The 25,708-nt window shown below is 40.7% G+C and overlaps 1 protein-coding gene across 2 annotated transcripts in view; it reads right to left on the bottom strand.

Annotated features, from left to right (window-relative positions):
- Positions 1 to 25,708, bottom strand: part of CNOT6 (CCR4-NOT transcription complex, subunit 6) — a 91,405-nt gene that overhangs the window by 5,583 nt on the left and 60,114 nt on the right. Inside the window, exons 3-11 of one of the 2 annotated variants that reach the window (XM_011951721.1) lie at positions 23,864 to 24,050; positions 20,209 to 20,294; positions 9,006 to 9,110; positions 8,856 to 8,924; positions 7,623 to 7,780; positions 6,355 to 6,509; positions 5,601 to 5,755; positions 3,970 to 4,200; positions 1,634 to 1,836 (exon numbers count right to left, since the gene is read on the bottom strand). In XM_011951721.1, coding sequence (XP_011807111.1) covers positions 1,634 to 1,836; positions 3,970 to 4,200; positions 5,601 to 5,755; positions 6,355 to 6,509; positions 7,623 to 7,780; positions 8,856 to 8,924; positions 9,006 to 9,110; positions 20,209 to 20,294; positions 23,864 to 24,050 — 1,349 coding nt within the window. The remainder of the gene's footprint in view (positions 1 to 1,633; positions 1,837 to 3,969; positions 4,201 to 5,600; positions 5,756 to 6,354; positions 6,510 to 7,622; positions 7,781 to 8,855; positions 8,925 to 9,005; positions 9,111 to 20,208; positions 20,295 to 23,863; positions 24,051 to 25,708) is intronic. The other variant, XM_011951720.1, reaches the window with a different exon arrangement.

Below are 25,708 nucleotides of genomic sequence, written 5' to 3'. Positions count from 1 at the left end.
GGGTTCAAGACCAGGCTGGGCAATATAGCAAGACTCTGTCTTTACAAAAAATTACCCCAAAAAAATGATTTGGGTATGGTGGCGCAAACCTGTAGTCCTAGTTAGTGGGGAAGCTGAGGCAGGAGGGTTGCCTGAGCCCAGGAGTTCGAGGCTGGTGTGTTATCATCACATTACTGTACTTCAGCCTAGGCAACAGAGTGAGACATCTCTTTTTAGAAAAAGGACAGCTGAACACAAGAAAGCGACAGCCCTAAACAATCGCTAACGTTAAAAATGATGATAGTTTGACCAGGGGCGCCTGTAATCCCAGCACTTCGGGAGGCTAAGATGGGTGGATCACATGAGGCCAGGAGTTCGAGACCAGCCTGGCCAACATGGTGAAATTCCGTCTCTACTAAAAATACAAAAATTAGCCAGGTGTGGTGGCAGGTGCCTGTAATCTCAGCTACTTGGGAGGCTGAGGTATAATAATCACTTGAACCTGGGTGGAGGTTGCACTGAGCTGAGATCGTGCCACTGCACTCCAGCCTGGGCAACAGAATAAGACTCTCTGGGGGGGTAAAAAAAAGATGTATCTTAGAAACACTTAAAAATGGCTAATATAAACCACATTTTGGCATGCAAAAGAGTTTAGTTTCAATTAAAATGTTAAGAGATGGAACGTCTTACCCCAAATGTCACCCAAATTAGTTACTATGGTGCTGTATATCTAGCTATTAGTAAGCAGAATATAAGAAACATAATTGTGGCCAGGCGTGTGGCTCACGCCTGTAATCCCAGCACTTTGGGAGGCCAAGACGGGCGGATCACGAGGTCAGGAGATCGAGACCATCCTGGCTAACACGGTGAAATCCCGTCTCTACTAAAAAATACAAAAAAACTAGCCGGGCAAGGTGGTGGGCGCCTGTAGTCCCAGCTACTTGGGAGGCTGAGGCAGGAGAATGGCGTGAACCCGGGAGGCAGAGCTTGCAGTGAGCTGAGATCCCGCCACGGCACTCCAGCCTAGGCAACAGAGTGAGACTCCGTCTCAAAAAAAAAAAAAAAACATAATTGTCCCTAAAAGGTGAAAAAGTCAACTTAGGAATTTTACAGATTATTTCATCTGACTTCTTATCCTGAAAAATATTAGAATAAATATCTACAAAGTAAGGATATAACAGCAATGACATGGACTTCTAAACAAGGCAATAAAAGAATATTACTGGCTGAGCACAGTGGTTCAAGCCTGTAATCCCAGCACGCTGGGAGGCTGACGTGCAAGAATCATTTCAGGAAGGAGTTCAAGACCAGCCTGGGCATGGTGAGACCCCCATCTCTGCAAAAAATACAAGAATTAGCCAGGCATGGTAGTAGACGCCTGTAGTCCCAGCTACTAGTGAGGTCGAGGTGAGAGGATCATTTGAGCACACATGGTTGAAGCTGCAGTGAGCCATCATTGTGCCACTGTACTCCAGCCTGGGTAACAGAGTGAGACCTTGTCTCAAACAAAAAACAAAGAATATTGCTGTCTATCAATTCAAGATTGCTTCATTCCAGTCTGAACACATATCCACATTTTTAAAGACATAATGATGCACCAGAAGACTTGCCAGTAAAATAGAGGTTTGAAAAACTTATCAGTCTCAAGACACACCTTGAAATCAAATGTGTAATTTGTGTAAGGCATCAGGCCACTCTCATAGGCACTCTTTAACTTGAAACCATGAGTGATCCTTCCATTGGTGGTTCCATTCTTCCCGTGACAGCTGAAGTTGGTAAGACTTTCATTATACCTCAACTCCTTAAAGTCTTTGTGATTTGTTTCTACTCCACCCGTGCTCAAATATTCTACAACACCTACAATGAAGACAAATTTTTTTATTGTCAAATACAATATAAACAAAAAGTAATTTTAAAAGATCATGCAATAGTAAAAAGTTTTTAACTACACATAATCCCACGTTCCAAAATGTTTCCTTTTACATTTGTCAGGACTTGTCCAAATCTATTTTTACACAGCTGTAATCACAGAATACTGAATAGTTTATACTTTGCTTTATGAACATGTGTCTTCCCAATTATCATTCTTTAATGCACAATGTAACTGGGCTGGTGGATAATATTTATGGTTACTTATTTTGTAAAATGCAGGTAGTTTCCACTTTTTACAAAGAATTAAAGATAACACCACAATCAACATCTTAGTATGCAGACTTCCTGCTTATGCTCAATTATTTACTTGGTATAAAATCCCAGGATTAGGACTGAATGTGCCATTTTATGATACTGCCAGCTATGGAACAGAATACCACCAGCTAGTTACAGAGCAAGTGTCCACATCCCTAGTCAAGTACTTTCCCAATTGACTAAGCATAGATGGGCTCTGAAAATAAACTTCCATTTGCATTTTATTCACAAATTAGCAAGGCTGGACATTTTCTGACCTGCCTGTTATTATAATATTGTATTTCTCAATGCTGAAATGGGTCTTGGATATTAATGTGTGACTAGATTTTCTCTTTGCCCCTCAGATACTTTGTAGCTACACAGAAAGTAGAAAGCATGTAGAGAAATTGTCAGAGACTACTACTCAACTGCTTCAGCAGCAGTAATCCCCAACCTGATGAGATGAAATAATTACAGATTTTAGATAGCTTTGATTTTCCCTGAAATCGAAATTTTTTTTTTTTGAAACGGAGTCTCGCTCTCTCTCTCAGGCTGGAGTGCAGTGGCATGATCTCGGCTCACTGCAAGCTCCGCCTCCCGGGTTCATGCCATTTTCCTGCCTCAGCCTCCCGAGTAGCTGGGACTACAGGCGCCTGCCACCACGCCCACCTAAATTTTGGTACTTTTAGTAGAGACGGGGTTTCACGGTGTTAGCCAGGATGGTCTTGATCTTCTGATCTCGTTATCCACCTGTCTTGGCCTCCCAAAGTGCTGGGATTACAGGCGTGAGCCACTGCGCCCGGCCTGAAATAGAATTTTAACTCAGTTTCTTTCTTTCTTTTGTTTTTTTGGAGATAGCCTCACTGTCACCCAGGCTGGAGTGCAGTGGGACAATCTTGGCTCACTGCAACTTCTGCCTCCGGGGTTCCATTCATTCTTGTGCCTCAACCTTCGGGTAGCTGGGATTACAGGCCTGCACCACCACACCTGGCTAATTTTTGTATTTTCAGTAGAGACAGGGTTTCATCATGTTGGCCAGGCTGGTCTTGAACTGCTGGCCTCAAGTGATCCGCCCGCCTCAGCTCCCCAACGTGCTGGGGTTTTCTTTCTTCCTAACGGCCCTATCTATTGTGATGTCAATAATGTGCTTCCCAAGGCGCATGTGTGTGTGTTCATGTATACATTCAAGTCCAAGGAGAAGTATTCCTGTGTGTATAAATGAGTGGAAACACAAAAAGGAAGAAATGGTTTGTTATTACAAGGGCTATTGTTTATTGCATACTATCTATGGAAAGAGCATTCCAGATCAGGCTTTCTGTATTCTACATTTTAATAATCAAGATCTTTGTTAAAATCGCTTGACTGATATGTGTGTAAATAAAGGAGCTCAATTTCTACTTGAGGTGTATTTTTCTAATCAAGTTACAAATATGTGCAAAATTGAGATTCCATAATTTTAACTCAAATTTAAACTATGATTATATTACCAGATGTTGGAATCCTAAAGGGGTTGTCTCAATAACCATAATTATCTCTGACTTGGGGGTAATAAAACGGAACTACATATGTTCTTTAAAGAGTTATTTCACGTTATTGGTTATGTGTTTATTCAAGATGATAAACATCCTTCTCCTCAAGTTTCCGTAATACCCTTTCATCTTCAAAATGGCCCCTCCACCCCAACGTGATGTTTAAAACCTGCTCACAGCTGCCATTACAAACTGAATTTTTATTTGGACTTAATTTGGAATGATCAGAAACAAAACATTACTAAATCATTTTACGTCAAAAAATATTCTACATAAAATCACATTATTTTCTTACCAGAGTCTGGCAAAGAATTAAGATCTGCACATAACACAAGTGGAATAGTTCCAAATTCTCCCAAAACACTGGATTTGAGGTTGCGAGAGGCTTTATCAATAATGTTCTTCACTTCTGAGAGGAACATCATAGTCTGCACCAACTTCACATCGGAGTACTCAGGGTCCCAATGCATGTGCGCATTGGCCACGAGAATGAGCTGTTTTTCTGTTCCAAGATGTGGCTTTCCAGCTACATTAGATAAAAATGAAACAAAGAAAGAGACAAAACCCGCCCATCAGCCCATATATTCTTACAGCGTCTGAAAGCAAATAATCTCTGAGTCCCAGAATAGAAAAGACACCTAAAATTTCCACCAGATGCCTGAATGTGCCCTACAACAAATCTGAGAAATACACATCTAAACCTGGGTTGGTGCTTCCAGCACAGGGCATTCACTACTTGTGCAAAAACAGCCCTATTTGGGACAGCTTGATTTTTAAAATTCTGTCTCCTTGAAACTTTTGGTCTTAGTTTGGATGTCCTAAATCAAGCCTCACAAAATTACATCTAAACCTGCTTTCTTAGATGTAAGTCCTATTTCCATTTTTTTCTATACTTCACATTAAATATCTCTAGTTCCAACTGTTCCTCAAGGGACACAAGTTTCAGCTCCCAGCATAACAGTCACTTGAAATATACTTTCAATTTGAAGTGGTCCATTTATCCCAAACTCAAGACCTTTAAAATAATTATTTTATTTTATATTTTTCTTTCTTTCTTTCTTTTTTTTTTTTTTTTTGAGACGGAGTCTTGCTCTGCCCCCAGGCTGGAGTGCAGTGGCGTGATCTCGGCTCACTGCAAGCTCCGCCTCCCGGGTTCATGCCATTCTCCTGCCTCAGCCTCCCAAGTAGCTGGGACTACAGGCGCCCGCCGCTACGCCCAGCTAATTTTTTTGTATTTTTAGTAGAGATGGGGTTTCACTGTGTAAGCCAGGATGGTCTTCATCTCCTGACCTCGTGATCCGCCCACCTTGGACTCCCAAAGTGCTGGGATTACAGGCGTGAGCCACTGCGCCCGGCCTATATTTTTCTTTCTTTATTTTTTTGAGAAGCAGTCTCACTCTGTCACCCAGGCTGGATGCAGTGGGGCAATCTCAGCTCACTGCAACCTCTGCCTCCCAGGTTCAAGCAATTCTCTCCCTCAGTCTCCCGAGTAGCTGGGATTACAGGCGCCTACCACCACAGTCAGCTAATAAAATGATTATTTTAAATAGATCAGGAAAAGAAGTCAGCTTACAGGATATCCTTGCTTCCAAAAAATTATAAACATGTATGGAGTTCTTACCCCTGAGCAGTTATTTTAATTAATATTTACTTCAACATTTCTTTTTTATATGAAAAATTCTTAAGTGCAAAAAAAAAAAATGTTTCTTAATGCTTTTCAAGGCTTCTAATACTTTAACAGGCAATGCTTTCTCATGTTGTTTTGTGGTAGAGAAAAAGAGATACATTTCAGGAAAGACAACTTCTCACTGAGTTTCTTCAGGTGTTAGACAAGACCATGAATACACAATGAAATTTCTGTTTTCTACTCTTTTGAAGATTTCTAGTCAGAGCTAGTCAATTTTACAGGAAGTGAAGGGCACTCACACGGCATTTCAATCGATTCCTTCCGAAGTTCTAGCAGTACTGCAACCCCAATGTTATCTTTTGTCATGACTCTGTTCAGCATAGCTTCAGACCCCTCAGAATTTGCCATGGCTAGCTGATTAAATTCAACAGTGTGTTTCTGAACCAAAGTAAATCTAAAACAAAAACAACACACAACACACACAGAGTTGGGAATACCAAGAGGTTAGCTTTGTGGGAAATGTAGTTTTCCCAAACTTCCTTCACAGATACGATGGCACTTAAATCACATTATGGAAAATCCTCCACGGTTAGCACCAAGGTTCGCACATTCATTTAAAGTTGCTCTCAGTCTGTTATTGATACAAATAACAACTTGAAATACTTTTATAATTGAAGAAAATGTAGTAATCTTCTGTTTAGGTTTTATGTTGGAATATTCTACCTTGTAATTTTTAAACAATTCTTTTCTGAAGTATGGGTTTAAGAATCCCTGTACCGTCCTAGAGGGAATTTTAAGTACATGGTATTTCAATTAACAATTGGAGTTAAACCCTAGTAAACACCTGAAGAAACAGCAGTACTTTAAGCATGTCTCCAAAACAAGGTTATTTCTGATAATTAAAAACAAACAATCCCCTAGGTCAAACAGCATCATTTTCTTGAGTAATAATATAGTGCCTCGTTCTCTCATTTGCGAATTCATTTCCACACCCTTGGCCCCCACCCTGCAAATACTGAGAAAATGTTATTTTTCAAAAATAAGATGACTTACTTTTCTGTCTTGAAGAATATTGCACAGCCATCAACATGTTTCCTTTCTTGTTCTGACATTGTCCTAGCTCTAGACTTAGGACTGAAGAATCCATTATAGCCACGTTCTTTCAGTTCTACCAGAAAAAAACTGTAATACTGTTCTGTTTCAACCTCCTGAAAAATTGTAAACAGCACAGTCATTTCATAAGAAAAAAATTAGTCTGCATATTAACTTTCATGTACAGTTTGAGAGCTTGAAATAATTTCCAAGGACTCGTCTGCAGATTAAAGAATGTAACATCTTTTCACACCAGGCTTGGTGGCTCATGTCTGTAATCCCAGCACTTTGGGAGGCTGAGGCGGGCGGATCACTTGAGGCCAGGAGTTCCAGAACAAGCCTGGCCAACATGGCGAAACTCCATCTCTGCTAAAAATACAAAAATTAGCCAGGCGTGGTGGTGCATGCCTGTAATCCCAGCTACTAGGGAGGCTGAGAATTACCTGAACCCAGGAGGCGGAGGTTGCAGTGAGCTGAGATCATGCCACTCCACTCCAGCCTGGGGGACAGAGCAAGAACCTGTCTCCCCACCCAAAAAAAGGAAAAAAAAAAAAAAAAAAAAAGGAAACATCTTTTCAATGTTCTTTATCTGAAACCAACTAGAACACCTACTTGTCATTTTACAGGTACCAGGTGCCAAGGACAATTCATTGTTGTTTAGGAACAATGAATGAAAGACACATACTTCTATGTATGTATATTTCCTTATGTCTTAGAACTGATGTGGAACAAGAATCAGAGGTCGAAGAACTTTACAAATCATAACTTCAGAGCCTTGGGGAGAAAGTAACATGTCCAAGATCATGCAAGTGACTATGAGAGCTGGACTGAGAACCCAAAATGATCGTGTACCAGGTCAGTCCTTTTTACACGGTGCCTTAATTGTTCTAGTAACATGGTCAGCAATGCAAAGTTATAGCTTGACCATGCCAGAACTTCAGTAACTTTGCCACTCAATTCAAAAATAGTGCAGGGACACTGGAGGAAGGAGGAAGGTGAGTATTTAGTGGTCATGGCAAATGCAAAAAACCCAGCTTAACTCATTTGCTTATTTTGCAACACAGCATTGCAAAGCAAAGCAGGCAGTACTCCCAGGATTCACTAATAACAGCAAAAAGCAGTACTTTAAGAACTACCGAAGCTGAAACTTCAAATGTGTCAGTGTAATGTATTCCTAGTTTGCTCCTTGCTTTATCAATGCTAGGTCGACTCTCTTCTGTCTGACTTACCTGAAGACTTATGATATCAGCATTGCAGCTCAAGATTTCTTGAATAATGGCCTTTTTCCTGTAGTCCCAGTTTAGTGCCCATGATGGACAGTAGCCGTATAACTGCCGGGTCGCATATTTATCACAAAGAACATTATAGCACATGACAGAAAACAAGGCTGTAGGAAAGATAACTTTACTTATTCACACACGTGGCAGAAAAAAAATATATAATTAATTTCAGTAATGGTTTTCACTTAAATGTTAAGTTTGACTGTATTCATTCAATCTATAGTCACTGAAAAGCTGCCATATGCCACACATGGGGGATAAATAAAAGACGGGTAACACAAGCAGGATAGATAAGTGAACAAGTTAGAATACAACGTACTACCTGCTACAGAGGCAGGCACAGAGGTTTGGAAGTAAAAAGTCTAAGCTTGTGAGCCCTTCGGTCTCTGAGTCTAACAGTCCTCATTTCTATACTCCTACCATGCTACCAACTGTTCATGTAAGATGTGGAAACTGGATAGGTAGTCCTTAATAGGCATGCCTCATTTTCTTCTACAGCACAACTATTATTATTTCATGCAAAATGAAAACAGTATCATAGACCAAATTTTGTTACACGCGCCATGAAAGCTCCCAAACTATTTTCATAGAATTTAGGTTAAAAGGAGATGAGCAGTCATTAGTTCCACTTTCCTATTAAGTAACGGTTTAGCTCTCTTGTAACTTGGTAGCGTCAAATCCATTTGGAACATGCTAGGATTTGAAAACTTCTCACAGAGAAAGATTTGGGTGTATTCATTTTAAGTGAATTTCATCAGTACATTACAGAAGGGTTTCTCAACAAGAGTGGCACAACTGACATTTAGGTGAAGTCTGCTGTGGGGGCCTGTGCCATGTACCACAGAATGCTGAGCAGCATCCCCAGCCTCCATCCACTAGATGCCAGCAGCACTTCTCCCCAGTTATGACCATCAAAGTTGTCTCCAGACATTGCCAAATGCCCTCTGGGGGATAAACGGCCCATTTGAAAAGCACTGCTTTATAAGTACACTTTCTATATAGCACGATGTAATATACATAGAGGTCATGTGAGCAAGAATTCTTTTTCATTACCTCCCAAACCAAATCAACCTTAAACATTCTATCTTCATGCTACCTGTAATCTAAGCATGCCGACAATACTGTTAGGCTTATAATAGAGACTGAGCAAAAATAACAGTTAAAAAATAAAAGACTACCAACCAGTTGGCCTTGTTCTATCTGGTTCTTGTAACATAATCCAAGACCTTGGAGGTGGTTGTTCTGTTGTAACTAGTTGAATAGAAAATACAGAATTAAGCAATATTCTTACACATCTTCCTAATAAAAAGGTATAAACAAATAATCACTTACTTCTTTTTGCAGTACCTGACAAATTATCAAGCAAATAGTTCAGCAGCCGTCTTGTTCCATCTGGTTCCTGATAAAGGTTCAATATATCCTGGGTAAGGGGATTTCCTGGAAATAATTTTAAAAAAGTAAAATGAAACTAAGCACTAAAATGTTTCAAAATTTTATTATGTACCAAAATTATCAGATCATCTATAACAATGTTATAATTACTAGTAAGATGTCAAACTACAGAAAATGTTTTTTCAGTTTTTGATATAAGAGTAAAAATGATTCATACCATGTTCTATATACACATTCAAAACATAACATGAATGGGCCGATGTCAATCAGAAAGGCTCTAGCAGTGCTCTGTATCTGACCTGCCTTGCCAATATTTTCAATAACACAGATGGTTATAACAAATGAGAGCGAGTAAAACAGGAACGGGGCAGCCAGGTGACTGGGGGAGTGAGTGGGCAGAGGAAACAGTGAAGGGAAGGATGAAAGCCAGCGTAATGCATCAGAGAATCAAAACTCTACAATGTCACACAGCTAACAACAAAACATCCTAATGACAAATAGACACTTGCACTTAGATCTTTTAAAGTCATACTGAATAAAGCAACAACATGGGGCTGACTTGGCTTAAGAATTAACTCACTAAGGAGCAGGAAAAAATCCCAGTGCCATGAGCCATCTGTAAATTCAGTAACTGCTTTGTACCAAAATGAGAGCAAATACAATGATTTACATATACCTACAAGAGCCTCAAAACCTCTCAGAAGGATTTCTTATGTACATGAGAAATAAAAGTACAAATAACAACAGTACAGTGCAGGGTTTCATGGACCAAAGTTCCTATTCATTCTACACAAGCGTTGTGTATTATTCTGGATGCCACAGCGCCATTTTAAGAAAACCAAATTCTGCAGTTTGAAGAAGGCAGATAAAATGGTCAAAGATCTTAACCATACCAAATGAAGAAAAACTAAAGGATATGGTAGATAAGAATGATCACAACCTAAAGGAAGTGTTTTTTCCTATTCTCTCATAAAAGACTGGACTCAAAGAGCAGAAGGAAGACTGAGAGATAAGATCTAACAGGAAAGGCCAAGGCAGAATAGAAGAGGTTGGCAAACACTGATAGCTATTTGAAAAGCCCTGTGCTGTGGGGCAGTGGAGTATCCTTCAAAGAAGCTGAGTTGCATGGATGGGAAAAATGGCAGAGTTCATTTACCTTTAAGATCTCTTTCAGTTTTAAAATTCTAGGATTCTAAGAATTATAAAAAGTAAAAATATGCTGCTCTAAGTGCAAAGTAGGTATTTGCAGGAAGACAATTACAAGAGCACCAATCTGTCACATGTGTGGTTCTTTATACCCACCAGTCTTTCCATGTTTTCACTGAGTCACACTCCTGTGAGATAGGCAGTTACAACCTGAAGCTTATCAGGACCCTTTGTGAAACACATCTTGAGAAAACGAAGTCAACTGAAAACTTCTCAGTATCAGGTAAACAACTCATTCTAACCAGACCTACAGCGATGCTGCCTTTTTTTTTTTTTGGAGACGGAATCTCACTCTGTTGCCCAGGTTGGAGTGCAGTGGTGCTATCTCGGCTCACTGCAAGCTCCGCCTCCTGGGTTCACGCCATTCTCCTGCCTAAGCCTCCTGAGTAGCTGGGACTACAGGCGCCTGCCACCATGTCCAGCTCATTTTTTTTTTTTTTTTGTATTTTTAGTACAGACGGGGTTTCACCGTGTTAGCCAGGACGGTGTCGACCTCCTGACCTTGTTATCTGCCCGTCTTGGCCTCCCAAAGTACTGGGATTACAGGCGTGAGCCACCGCGCCTGGCCGATGCTGTCTTTACACTACTTTCTAGTGCAAAGAATATTGACAGGTGACTGCTTCTACCTATGTGATCTCCTCTTGTAAGATCTTGCTTTATAAACTAAAAAGCATCCCCAAATACAAAGACCTACTTATGACTCTAACAAATGCACTTGAAGCCCAATGGTGTGGTGGATGTCACCTACATCCGCTTGCTTTTGGGAACTTTTTTTTTTTTTTGAGAGAGTCTCGCTCTACCACCCAGGCTGGAGGGCAGTGGCGCAGTCTCGGCTCACTGCAAGCTCCACCTCCCAGGTTCGCGCCACTCTCCTGCCTCAGCCTCCCGAGTAGCTGGGAGTACGGGCGCCCGCCACCACGCCCGGCTAATTTTTTGTATTTTTAGTAGAGACGGGGTTTCACCGTGTTAGCCAGGATGGTCTCATCTCCTGATCTCGTGATCCGCCCGCCTCGGCCTCCCAAAGTGCTGGGATTACAGGCGTGAACCACTGCGCCCGGCCGGGACTTCTTTTAAATTGAAAATTAATCTGCTCTTCACTACCTGGAAAAAGAAAACAATATACATGAATAAAGTCAATAACAATAAAATTCTGGAATTAAAACATTATACCGAGTCCTGAGAAAGGAACAAAAGTAAATGAGAAGTTAGAGTAGATAGAGTAAAAACACTTTTCTCTGTTCATCCCGATAGGTACAACTAAAAGCACTGTATTTTATGTGTAAAACAAACAAAACTCTGAAACGAGAGAAGGTAGAATAGCCAGAGACTGCAGGACCTGACGAATGGCACGGGGGTGAGTTCCCACGTTTACTTTTTGCCTTAGATATTCGAGACATGCAGCTAAGGAGCCAGTAACATGGAAACACCAATGGGTACAGACCCAAAAAAATCCCAACAAAAGCCCAAAGGACCAGGGAAGGGCTGCCTAGAAAGACAAAAGTTTTAGATAAGAACCACTCTACTCAAGCTTAACACTAAGGAAAAAAACATGGTCCCATCTCTACCCACACCAGCATGAGCAAGTAGAGAGCCTGGCAGACTTCTGCTGCAAGAGAAAGAAAGGAGGTGATATGGAGCTCCCCCTCCTCCCTCTGAGGTGGTGTCAGAGGAGGCCAAGTAGAGTCAAGACTTTCACCATCTCTCTACAATAAAGAGGACACGCCAATGCGGTGTCTGTGGAGACCGCGTGAAGAGCCAAAACTACCACCTCCACCAGCAGTAACGAGGAGTCCCTACTCCCAGGTGTCAAGGAAAGCTAAGTGGGACCTGAACTTCTACCTTCACTGGCAGTAAGGAGACAATGCCCTGGTTCCCTTGCCATGGCAGTGCTAGGGAAAGAAAACCAAACTAAAGAGTTTAATGAGATCTAGAGTCTCATAAGCGAGTCCAGTTTCAAATGAAAATAGCTAATCACACCAAAACACGAAGATACCAAATGCAAACAATAAACAGCTTCCAACCCTGAGATGACAGAAACAGAACTACCCAACCAAGACAAAGGAATCACGACAAAAATGCTTCAATGAGAAATTACAAACATGCTTCAAATAATAAAAAAAACCAGGAAGACTGAGCAAAGAAAAAGAAGGTTCAGGCAAATAAAACATTTAAAACCAAATGGAAATGTTAGAATTGAAAATAAAATAAATGAAGGCTAGGCATGGTGGCTCATGCCTGTAATCCCAGCACCTTGGAGGCTGAGGCAGGAGGATCACGTGAGGCCAGGATTTCGAGACCAGCCTTGTTAACACGGCAAAACCTCGTCTCTACAAACAAACAAACCAAACTTGCCACGCATGGTGGCGCGTGCCTGTGGCCCCAGCTACTTGGGAGGCTGAGGTGGGAGGGCTGCTTGAGCCTGGGAGGTCAAGGCTGCAGTGAGCCAAAGACAGTGCCACTGCACTCCAGCCCAAGACCCGAGCTCCTGACTGACTGACTGTTGATCAGGACACAGACCAACAACAATAAAAAGAACAAAGTCTCTGGACTTGCGGGATTATAACAAAGGATCTAACATTCATGTCATCAGAGCCTTGGATGCTGAGGACACGAAGGACAGGGCTGAAAAAGTACTCAAAGAAATAATGGCTGAAGATTCTCACAATATGGCAATAAATATAAACCAACAGATTCAAGAAGCACAGTGAACCCCTAAACAGGAAAAACCCAAAGGAATCCACAGCAAGACACATCATAAACTTCTGAAAACTAAAGACAAAGAAAAAACATCTTGAAAGCAGCCAGAGAAAAATAACACCTTACCTGCAGGAGAAAAACAAATCTGAATGACAACAGATTTCTCATCATAAGTCATGGAGGCCAGAAGGAAGTAGCAAAATATTTTTCAAGTGTTGAAAGAACTGTCAAACCCAGAATCTTATATCCAGTGAAAGTATCCTTCAGGAATGAAGGGGAAATAAAGACAATCTCAGATCACAAAAAAAACTAAGAATCTGTTGCCAGCAGATCTACCCAAAGGGAACCACTAAAAAAAGTTCTCTAAATACAAAGGAAATAATAAAAGAAGGACTCTGGAACATTAGGAAAGAAAACAATATAGGTAAACAAAAAAATATGGGCAAATACGAGATTTCCTTAAGTTTTCTAAGTCATGTTTGACAGTTTAAAAAATTCTGGCCCAACATGGTGGCTCACACCTGTAATCCCAGCACTTTGGGAGGCCGAGGTGGGTGGATCATGAGGTCAGGAGTTCGAGACCAGCCTGACCAACATGGTGAAACCTCGTCTCTATTAAAAAATTCAAAAATCAGCTAGGCATGGTGGCGCGTGCCTGTAATTCCAGCTACTTGGGAGGCTGAGGCAGAAGAATAGTCTGAACCTGGGAGGCAGAGGTTGCAGTGAGCTGAGATAGCGCCACTGCACTCCAGCATGGGCGACAGAGCGAGACTCCGTCTCAAAAAAAAAAAAAAAAAAAAATCATAAAACTAATGTGATTCTACATTTATGTAAAGAAAATATTCTGAACTGTTATCAATGGCAGTGAATGACAGTGAATAAAAGGATGTAAAGAGAGTTAAGGTTTGGTATTTCCCTTGAACTGGTAAAATAACACCCACTTAGACTGTGGTAAGTTATACAGATAGTGTGACACCTAGAGGAACCATGAAACACATCTATACAAATAGACACACTCAAAAACACTACAGAAGAATCAAAATGGAATCTAAAAACTGTTTAACCCATAGGCAGGCAGAAGCAAAGAGAAAAAGACAAAAGATGAAGAAACAGAAAGCAAAAAAATAAAACGGCAGACTTACATCCTAACTTAATTAACTTTAAATGTAAATGGTCTAAATATACCAATTAAAAGATTGGTAGAATGGATTTAAAAATATGACCCAACTATATATTGTCCACAGAAACTCACTTCAAATGTAATAATAGAGGCAGGAAAGGAATGGTAAGAGATATATAATATAATGCAAAAGTTGATCAAAGGAAAGCAGGAGTGGTTATATTAGTATCAGACAAAGTGGACTTCAGAGGAAATAAAATTGCCAGAGATAGAAGATAACATTATGTAATAACAAAGGGTCAATCCCTTAAGATGACGCAGCAATTCTAAGTGTGCTTCCAAACAAGAGAAGTGCAAACTATTTTATGCAAAAACTGACAGAACTGAAAGGAAAATAGAGTCTACAATCACAGCTGGAGACTTTAACACCTCTCTCTCCACAACTGACAGAACATGACAAAAACCCCACTACCATCGACCTAGAAGACATTCGGTTATATATAGGAGCTAATAGATATTTATAGAACATTCCATCCAAAACCAGAAAACACATTCTTTTCCAGTACTCAAGAAACATATGCCAGGATGGACCATATCCTAGGCCATCAGACAAACTTCAACAAGTTAAAAAGAATTGAAATCATACAGAATGTTCATTTTCTGACCACAATGAAATCATATCAAAAATCAATAACCGAGCTGGGAGTAAAGTGCTTGTAGTCTCACCTACTTCAGAGGCTGAGATGGGGGGGATTGCCTGGGCCTCAAGAGTCGGAAGCCAACCTGGGTAACACAGCCAGACCTCATCCCAAAATAATAAATAAACAAATAAAATATACTGAGCTAGTGAAAATGAAAATACAAATATCAAAATTTGTTGCTGGACATAGCTTCTAAAGCAGGGTTGGGAGGAAAATGCATAAAGACAAAAGTCTAAATAAAGACAGAAGTCTCAATTCAATAATCTAAGCTATCGCCTCAAGCAGCTAGAAAAAAAAAAAAAAAGCAAATGCAAGAAGGAAGGAAATACTAAAGAGCAGAACTCAGTGAAATAAAAGTCTCCATATTGTTTTTATCTAAAAAGCAATAGCAGTTTTTTTTTTCTTAAAGTTGCTTCTGCCGAAGGAGGGCGCGCCTTCCTGGGCTATGCTGGAAGCACCGGCTACCAGGCCAGCTTTAGGCCACACTGTGAGGAGCAGGGGGCCCAGCTGGGCCAGCCCCAACCGCCCAAGGTCTCACTCTCCACAGGGCCCTCCTCCCATGGCATGGATCCTGCACCAGGCTCTCCACTCATCACGCCTCCAGTTATCCAGGTCCTTGCCATCTCCCTCTCCTCCCATGCGTCTCTCTTGGCCTCTGAGACTAAAGAACACTTCTTTTCTCCTCTCTGTGGACCATGTCTTGATAAAAGTGCCAGGTCACTAGACCCCAGTAGCCTGGAGTGTGTTCCCTGTGGCCACACACAGCTGCACTGTTCTGAGGCTCAGTCCAAGAGCCAGTTCCTTCCTGGGGCTTCAGAACTGGTTCTGCAGATGTTGGTGGAAGGATGGACACTTAGATCAATGAAACAGAATAAAAAATCCAGAAACAGATTCACACAGATATGCTCAACTGATTTTTGCCAAAGGTACAAAGCAATTCAATGGAGGTAAGATCATCTTTCAATAACGCTGCTGGAGCAACTGGACATCCACAGGCCACACACGCACACAAAAAGAACCTTGAGCTACTCCTCACATCTTTTAACTCAACCTTAAGTCAAAATGGATCATAGACTTAAATGAAAAACATAAGACCACAAAGCTTTTAAAAGAAAGCCTAAGGGAAAAATCTTTGGGACTTAGAGCTATTCAAAGAGTTCTTAAACTCGAAACAAAAATCAGGATCCATAGAAGAAAAAACTGATAAACTGGGCTTCATTAAAATTAAAAACTTTTGCTGTGCAATGACTTTGTAAAAAGCTACATACTGAGAGAAATATGTGTAAACCACATATTCCACCAATGACTAGTAGCTAGAATATATAAAGGACTCCCAGTAAAAAAGCAAACAATCTAATTAGAACATGGACAATGACAAGAAGAAATGTCACCGAAGAAAAACATTACAGATGACAAATAAGCACCTGCAAAGATGCTGAATATCTTTAGTCATTGGGGAAATGTAAATCAAAACCATGAGATGACTACACACCTACCAGAAAGGCTAACACAAAAATAGTGACAACACCAAATGCCAGTGAGGATGCAGAGAAAGTGAATCACCCGTGCACTGCTGGTTAGAATGTAAAACAGTACTGACACTACAGAAAACCATTTAGCAATTTCTTAAAAAATTAAATACACAACCCTCAAATGACCCAGCCACTGCACTCCGGGACATTTACCCTAGATAACTGAGTAACTCACACAATAACCTGCACACTGAATGTTCACAGCAGCTCTTATTTGTAACAGCTCCAAATTGGAAGTCATCCAGATTTCCTTCAGTAGGTAAATGGTTAAACTAACCAAGAGACATTTCTATCATAGAATACTCCTCTCATCTAGTTAAAGGAACAAATTATCAATACATGCAACCAGGACAAATATCCAAATAATTAACCTGAGTGGAAAAGTCCATCTCAAAAGACTGCATACAGTATGACTCCATTCAGTGGCATTCTTTTTTTTGAGACAGAGTCTCGCTCTGTCGCCCAGGCTGGAGTGCAGTGGCGCGATCTCGGCTCACTGCAACCTCTGCCTCCGGGTTCATGCCATTCTCCCCCCTCAGCCTCCCAAGTAGCTAGGACTACAGGAGCCTGCCACCACGCCCGGCTAATTTTGTTTTTGTATTTTTAGTAGAGATGGGGTTTCACCATGTTAGCCAGGATGGTCTCGATCTCCTGACGTCATGAGCTGCCTGCCTCGGCCTCCCAAAGTGCTGGGATTATAGATGTGCGCCACTGTGTCCGGCCCAATAGCATTCTTAAAAGAGCAAAACTTAGAAGGAGTGAGCTGGGGCAGGAACAAAGTAGGTATGGCTATAAGAGTGCAACAAAAGGATCTTCTGGTGATAGAAATGTTCTACAATCCTTTTCTAAATGGACATATAATTGAATATGTTTATGGGGAACGGTGTGGTATTGCCACACAGTTATTCACTTTGGAATGATCAAATCAGACTAATCAACATATCCATCACCTCAAATACTTATTCCTCTGTGGTGAAAACATTTAATATCCATTCTTTTAGCTGTTTAAAAATACAAATTATTATTAACTACAGTCACTACGCTATGCAACAGATCACCAGACCTATTACTCCTGTGTGAATGAAACTGCGCACTCTCTGACCAACATCTCTCCTTTCCACTCTGTCCCCTGTCCGCAAGCCTCTGGGAACAACCATTCTACACTCTACTTCTATGAGTTTGACTTAAATGACATCATGTTGTTTTTGTCTGTGTCTGGCTTATTTCACAAAATATTCTGTATCTTGACTATTCTGTGTACGATAATGTGAAACTATAGTTTTGAAAGATGCTACTATTGGAGGGAGTTGGGTAAAGGGGATAGGATTGTTCTGCATTATTTCTTGTAAGTGCATGTGAATCTACAAGTATCTCAAAATAAACAGTTTAAGAAAAAAAAGAGTGAATGGGCACCTAAGGTCACAGTCCTGCCTTTCACTGTAGCACAATTTTGAAGAGCATTTAAAAATGTAGAGGAAAAGGTGAAGGCTGCCAGCCATCCTGCAACAACTGCAAAGAAAATGGTATGAACTGATTCATGAGGCAGAAATACTTTGGTTCTGCAAGATATGACATATAATAGCAAACAAACATGACTCTGAACTAAGTGATATATTTTCTCTCTTCCAAGCAGATGCCAGGAGAAATCAATGATAGTTTTCAGAAGGCAAAGACAACACAATTGCTTTAAGAAGTAAAGCAGCAGATCTACCCCAAAACGGATCATTCCACCCAATGTTCCGACACAACATTAGAATTAAAGCGTAAACTGCAAAAGCTCAGAAAAATAAAAGGATTTGTCCAAAGGAGGTATAAACCAGTAAAAGAAGACTGCTATTACGAATGTGTAATGCTGTCCAACAGGATATGTGAGATAAACAAATGTCTCTTTGAAACTACACTTCCAAGAAAGAAACACAGACGTCTAGAGGTGATAAAGTAAAGCATCTGAAATGGAAAAGCAAGGGATCATCAAAAATGAAGGAGCCATAAAGAACTGCCCCTACCGCTGCAGGCATTTACACTTAGAGGCTTTCATATACATTAAATCAGTATGCAAATTTATGGCCAGGTGCAGTGGCTCACACTTGTAATCCCAGCAATTTGGGAGGCCGAGGAGGGTGAATCACTTGAGGTCAGTAGTTTGAGACCAGCCTAGCCAACATGGTGAAACCTCGTCTCTGCTAAAAATACAAAAACTTAGCTGGGCATGGTGGTGGGTGCCTGTAGTCTCAGCAACTCGGGAGGCTGAAGCAGAAGAATCGCTTGAACCTGGGAGGAGGAGGTTGCAGTGAGCCGAGATTGTGCCACTGCACTCCAGCCTGGGTGACAGAGACTCCATCTCAAAAAAAAAAAAGGAAAAGCAAATTTGTGACTGGTGACCCTAGCTTCAAATAAAGTTTGTGAAAAGCCTTAGTGAGTACGAATTACAGTTTGTAAAACATATACTGTAAGATTATGAAAACCTTGAATTGGAAAAACATACCTCTGCCATGAGGAAGACTGGAAAAACAAAGAGGGTCTCAACATTCTGTAATGTTCCATTTCTTTTGCATTAAAAAAATTATACATAAAAATGATAAAGTATTCACTGTTAATTCTGGCAGTCAGTATATGGACACTTTGCCACACAGGACTTTTCTGTTCTTCAAATTTAGAAACAGCTAGACTGGGAAATATAACAGAAAAGGGCATCTTCATCTTGCATCTCACTGGCCTTTATTTTTAGAAGCCTTAGCTAGTTCAGCCCACACAGAAAAAAACATTCCAAACCATTTACAATGCTGATGTTTGTTGAATATGACTTTCCATACATTTTAAAACATATATTTGTACTTTTTATTTTTTTAAAAAAACTGTTATTTTATGATATATAAAATATTTATAGGACTAAAACCTTTTATATAACTATTTTTAATAAACTAAGAGTGGAATTCCTTTTTTTTAAAGACAGAGTTTCGCTCTGTCACGCAGGCTGGAGTGCAGTGCCACAATGTCAGCTCACTTCAACTTCTGCTTCCCAGGTTCAAGCAACTCTCATGCCTCAGCCTCCCAAGTAGGTGGTACTATAGGTGGGAACCACCATGCCCAGCTGACTTTCGTAGTTTTGGTAGAGATGGGGTTTTGCCATGTGGCTCATGCTGGTCTTGAACTCCTGGCCTCAAGATACCCACCCACCTGAGCCTCCCAAAGTGTTGTGATTACAGGTGTGAGCGACTGAGACCGGCCTACAGGTGCAAATCTTGAAGCCTTCATCCAGTGACTTTTTTGAAGAAGCAATTGTACAGTAGGCTAGACACACCTACCCAAGGCTGGTGAAGAGCTGCTTAACATGATAAAAAATTTATAGGCATTGATGTATTGTCAAAATATAACTTTTAATATTGTTGGCTTAAAAACTATTTATTTTCTAATAGTTCTTGCTGGATCAGTTATGGCCCTATAATCAAGTCCTCATAAATCAAGAAAAATATGCTTAAATCTTGATCATCAGCAGGTTCAAACGGTCAAAATTTTCTACTTACTGTTTTCTGTACTATATGAGAGGTTCCATTTTTTTGAGATTTGAATCTAAGAAAAACAGCTGTTTATAACATGATGAAATAAAGAAAGTATAGCCTCAGGGAAGTATTCCCAGAACACAGGGTTCATTAAAACAGAGTCTAGAAAAGAAGGGCTGGGCCTGGAGCAAAAAAAAGAAAACAAAGACTAGTAGAGAGTCTACAGCTGAGCAGAGAAGAATAAAACCATTGCCATATAGCTAAGAAACTGATGAAGTCTTGGGGAAAATGAGTCTTTAAAGAATCCCCAAGCAGAAAGATTCTTGCCTTCTTTAGATTGAAAGACATACATACAAACCATAAGAAGTACAAATACGGAAGTCATACCTTTCAGGCCTAAAGTCTGCAACTGAAACAGTTTTCCCAGCTCAAAAGGTAGAACTCGTAACAGGTTGTTATTTAAATGGAGCTCCCTGTTGATGTAAAAATTCCAGGAAGTCAGAAAAATATGTTAGCCTTTAACAGTTAAAATCAACAACACAGTTTCTGGAAATATAAGCACCTAACAATGAAAAAATGTTACATTATATTTCAATGTCTAGTACAGCGTTTCTTAAACTACATGTGGTTAAAAAAAAAAAAAAAACTGCCAGAGAATACAAGAAACAAATTACTAGAAAAATGAAATAATGGAAGAAAAGGACAAAATACAAGTCCCAATTTTTAAAAAGTATTAGATTTAACAGACATATAAAATTACTCAATTGCTATATTAATCTCACTGCAGACTGGCACGACAGTTTGCAAACTGGCCCCAGGTCACAGACCACACTGAGTATCACTGGTCTAGCACATGTGGGGTCTACTACACATTTAAGAAAGTGGAAATGATAAACTAGCCTACCATGTGAATTCTTAAAAGAGAACTAAAATAATCATTTATGACTCAAAAGAGCTTATAACAGCTGCACAATTAAACTTATGATTGCTATTAACTAAAGTTGCATTTAAAAAATAACAGTAGCTGTATTAACTATTCATTATTCTTCTTAATAATTTGTTTTGCAGAGATAGCCATAATATAAATATCAAAGGAATCTTCAAGGGTTGCGGCAGAGCGGGGGGAACATTTGGGGAAAGAACAACCAGAGACCCAATACTGATACAGTGGCAATGTTAACACATTCAGTTTTATCTGTCTTTTTTTTTTTTTGAGACAGAGTCTCGCTCTGTCACCCAGGCTGGAGTGTAGTGGCGCGATCTCCCCTCACTGCAAGCTCCGCCTCCCGGGTTCATGCCATTCTCCTGCCTCAGCCTCCCAAGTAGCTGGGACTACAGGTGCCCGTCACCATGCCCGAATAATTTTTTGTATTTTTAGTGGAGATGGGATTTCACCGTGTTAGCCAGGATTGTCTCCATCTCCTGACCTCGTGATCCGCCCGCCTCGGCCTCCCAAAGTGCTGGGATTACAGGCTTGAGCCACTGCGCCCAGCCCTATTTGTCAATTTTTAAGTGTGCAGGATATATAGTTCTATAATCTTTGGTTTTTGACATTTAAATGAATCTTGGTTACTGAGCAAGCCAGGTCTGTGTGGCTGTAAACTGAACAAGAAGAGCTAGTTCTGATATCTGGCTCCTGTTTATTTCCAAACACAACACACAGAAAAAAGGAGGTCCCTTGGCTGGCCGCAGTGGCTCATGCCTGTAATCCCAGCACTTTGGGAGGCTGAGGCAGGCAGATCACTTGAGGTCAGGAGTTCGAGACCAGCCTGGTCAACATGGTGAAACCCTGTCTCCACTAAAAATACAAAAATTAGCCGGGCATGGTGACACACAACTGAAATCCCAGCTACTCAAAAGGCTGAGGCAGGAGAAATGCTTGAACCCAGAGTCAGAGGTTGCAGTGAGCTGAGGTCACACTATTGCACTCCAGCCTGGGCAACAAGAGTGAAACTCCATCTCCAAAAAAAAGGAGGCCCTTCCTCTGTTTCCAATTAAAAAAAAGGAGGTCCTTCAAGTAAATTTGTTTCAGAGGACTAAAAACAGTCATAGAATAAACTCAATAATTAAGCCTTAAAAAAAGTAGCCGGGTGTGGTGGCTCACGCCTGTAATCCCAGCACTTTGGGAGGCCGAGGTGGGCGGATCACGAGGTCAGGAGATCGAGATCATCCTAGCGAACACGGTGAAACCCCGTCTCTACTAAAAAAATAAAATTAGCCACGCATGGTGGCGCGTGCCTGTGGCCCCAGCTACTCAGGAGGCTGAGGCAGGAGAATGGCAGGAACCCGGGAGGCGGAGTTTGCAGTGAGCTGAGATGGGGCCACTGCACTCCAGCCTGGGCGACAGAGCGAGACTCCATGTATAAAAATAAAAACTAAAAAAAAAAGGTCAAAAGGCTGGAGTAGGAGCAACAGAGGCAAAGACCCTTCAAAAGGTCCTTATTCCTTTTTACTACATGGCTAATGGCAGAAGGCAGCAAAAATGCCAGTGGAACCATGTCAAGAAGTCAGTTAATATGAAATAGTACAAACTATTCCATTGGGGTTAACGTAATACCTGGAATTTAGCCTTATATTTAACTTGGTTAGATCTTATCTACTTTATAAAACAGAAGTAAAATAGTAATAATAATAATGGGCCAGCCACAGTGGCTCATGCCTGAAATCTGTTTTCTGGGAGGCCAAGATGGGAGGATCTTTTGAGGTTAGGAGTTTAAGACCTGCCTGGGCAACATAGTGAGACCCTCATCTCTATCAAAATAAAAACAGCAATGAGCATTTCTTCTCTTTCTTTTTTTCTAGAGGGCAGAAGGGTGGAGACAGGGTCTGTCTTGCTCTGTCACCCAGGAAGGAGTGCAGTGGCATGATCTCTGCTCACTGCAGCCTTGACCTCCTGGGCTCAAGTCATTCCTGCGCCTCAGCCTCCCGGGTAGCAGGGACTACAGGTGCACTCCCAGCTAATTATCTGGGGATTTTTTTTTTTAGAGACCAGGTTCTCACTATGTTGACAAGACTAGTCTGAAATACCTGGGCTCAAGCAATCAGCCTGCCTCAGCCCCGCAAAGTACTGGGATTACAGATGTGAACCACCGCATGCAGCCTGCAATTACCATTTCTTGAAATACAGTCTATGCCAGGCAAGGTACTAATGTTTTTTTACCCATTATCTCAAATATCCCTTATCCTGGGTCAAGAAGGTTGTCCAAGATCACACAACCCATAAATGGAAAAGTTAAGATTCCAACCTGAACTTACACATGTGACTCCAAATGCCACATATTTCATGCTATACGCCCCCAAATTTAATAATTAATTCTAGCTCTTTCAAGTCCAGGCTTTACTACTATCAAACATATAAGCCCTGGGATGGCAAAAAAGGTTTCACCAATTGGCAATGGTTTCCTGGACCCTGTGTTAACGATGGTATGGTGCCCTGTTTGTCATGGGGAAGTATGTGGGATACCATAAGTGCCTTACAGTCCAGCCCTTCTCTGTCCAAACTTTTTCATTCAAAAATAAAGTATATTACACAAAATACAGTAATTAAAAAATTCAGCCAATCATCTACATAAATTATTAGCTGACATTCAGTTTTCCCAAAAACAAAACTTTTAAAGTTATAAAGGATATAGTTATGTTTCCTTTTATTCAAATACCATTAAATGAATAGTTTTGGTTCCTAACACAACGTTGTTTTTTTTTTTTTTTTGAGATAGTCTTGCGCTGTCACCCAGGCTGGAGTGCAGTGGCGCGATCTCAGCTCACTGCAAGCTCTGCCTCCCGGGTTCACACCACTCTCCTGCCTCAGCCTCCTGAGTAGCTGGACTACAGGCGCCCACTACCACGCCTGGCTAAATTTTTGTATTTTTAGTAGAGATGGGGTTTCACCATGTTGGCCAGAATGATCTCGATCTCCTAACCTCGTGATCCTCCCACCACAGCCTCCCAAAATGCTGGGATTACACGTGTGAGCCACCATGTCCGGCCTATATTTTGTTTTAGGGGTCATATAGTTTGTATGTATTAAGTTGTATCTGCGTACCTGAGTGATACCATGTTTCCGAGTTCTGCGGGTAAGCTACGAATTTTATTAGATGACAGGTCCAAATACACCAGATTGTGAAGCTTGGCAATGTCTGAAGGAATTCGGGACAGGGAATTGTCACTCAAATGCAAAGCTGTCAGGTGAGTCAGTGACCACAAAGATGCACTTAAGCTTCTTACTTTTCCTGTAAGAGAAAAAAAATACAGGAACGGATTATATAGTTTTCTCTATAATTTGTTCTGTAGATTCAGTAAGATTTAGATGTTGTTATGAGTAACTTAAATTTTATCCAAAAAACTTGTGAGAAGGGGTTAACAGGAAATCTTACCTATTCTACAACAATTCATTGCTATGATTAAGTTATAAGCTCCTCACTTAGCAGGTTAAAATAAAAAGTTAACGTGCCAACACTACTTAGATTGCATCTTTATTTTTAGGAGCACAAAAAGAATTTATCCTTTAAAATTATCTCAGATATGAGAGGGAAACATGATTAATTTATAGTAATGATAAATCCAGTATCTGAACATCATGACTGGTTTGGACTTATGCAAAATAACACAAATTCTACTATCTCAGAGGCTGTTCATTATCTCCAGAAAACAAGAATCTTGCCTAAAAACAGAAAGGAACACAAGGTATTCTTAGTTGAGTTTTAAGACCAGAGTACCCAAGTGATAACTGCATGAAGAACCACAGAGCTAAGCAGCATCTGTATTATGTGTTAGCAAGTAAAAACACTTGCCCAGAAACACTTCAAATATTAAGTCAGACCTTTCTAATCAAATAGTAGTAGGCATAAGATTCAGTGACTAAGAATAGAATGATAAAATCTTTCAATGCAATAATAAATCTGTACTTTGGTACTTCTTGATAAATTGTCAATGGTTTCTACAATCTAAGAATGTTCCCCATAATCTCCTTACTGGTTCAGGATCTAATCTGAGAGAGAATGAAACACATGTAACGAAAACATACCAGTCTTTCAGAACTGATTAATTTTGTATTGGCTGAAGAAAACGCCACCTTGAGACTTCTTACCAAGGTAGAGTAACAAGAATTACATTTACCATGCCACCTGTGACAACTATCGCATCAGATAAAACACATGAATCAGCAAATTTCTAAGATGAGACACCAACCAGTGCAGGAGAGTCATTCCTGAAGGGTGGGAAGCAAACAAGGTAGACCCTATAACTGTCTCAGCTTACTCCTTGGACAGCACTTACAGGAGGCAGCCCAAGGAGGGGAATCCCAGGTAGAGGATAGTGATCCTCCCTGAGTTCCAGAGACAGAGAGTCCAGGGAAGCCAAGGTAATTAGAAATTAAGAGGCAGAACATTAGAGAGAAGAGAACAGAGAGAAGTCCAGAGATCTGAAGGGGTCCCCAACTCCCTGGCTTGTTGTCAACAGAGTATTGATGGCACATACATGTAAGAAACTGCCTGAGCCAGACGGAAAAAAACACCTGAAAGGACTGTGGAGGCAGCAACCCCCAAGTTCACACAGAACTGAGGCTAGATTTTGTTCCTAAATGTCAGAGGAAGGACTGCTAACGGGTGCAGGGTTCCTTTTTGGGATGATGAAAATGTTCAGATTGTGGCAAATGTGGCACAACTCTGTGAATATATAAAACCCACTAAATTTGCACTTTAAATGGGTGAACTGTACAGTGTGTGAATTGTATCTCAAGTTGTTACACAAGAGAAAAAACAGCAGAAAATGTCTATGTTTGACGAAAACTCTAAACTCACAGATACAAAAAACTCAATGAGGGCAGGATGCAGTGGCTCATGCCTGTAATCCCATCACTTTGGGAAGCTGAGACAGGTACATCACCTGA

The sequence above is a fragment of the Colobus angolensis genome, unplaced genomic scaffold (genome assembly GCF_000951035.1).
Source record: "Colobus angolensis palliatus isolate OR3802 unplaced genomic scaffold, Cang.pa_1.0 Scaffold325, whole genome shotgun sequence".
In the NCBI taxonomy this organism is placed as follows: domain Eukaryota; kingdom Metazoa; phylum Chordata; class Mammalia; order Primates; family Cercopithecidae; genus Colobus; species Colobus angolensis.
This window is presented reverse-complemented; position numbering and strand designations above follow the sequence as displayed.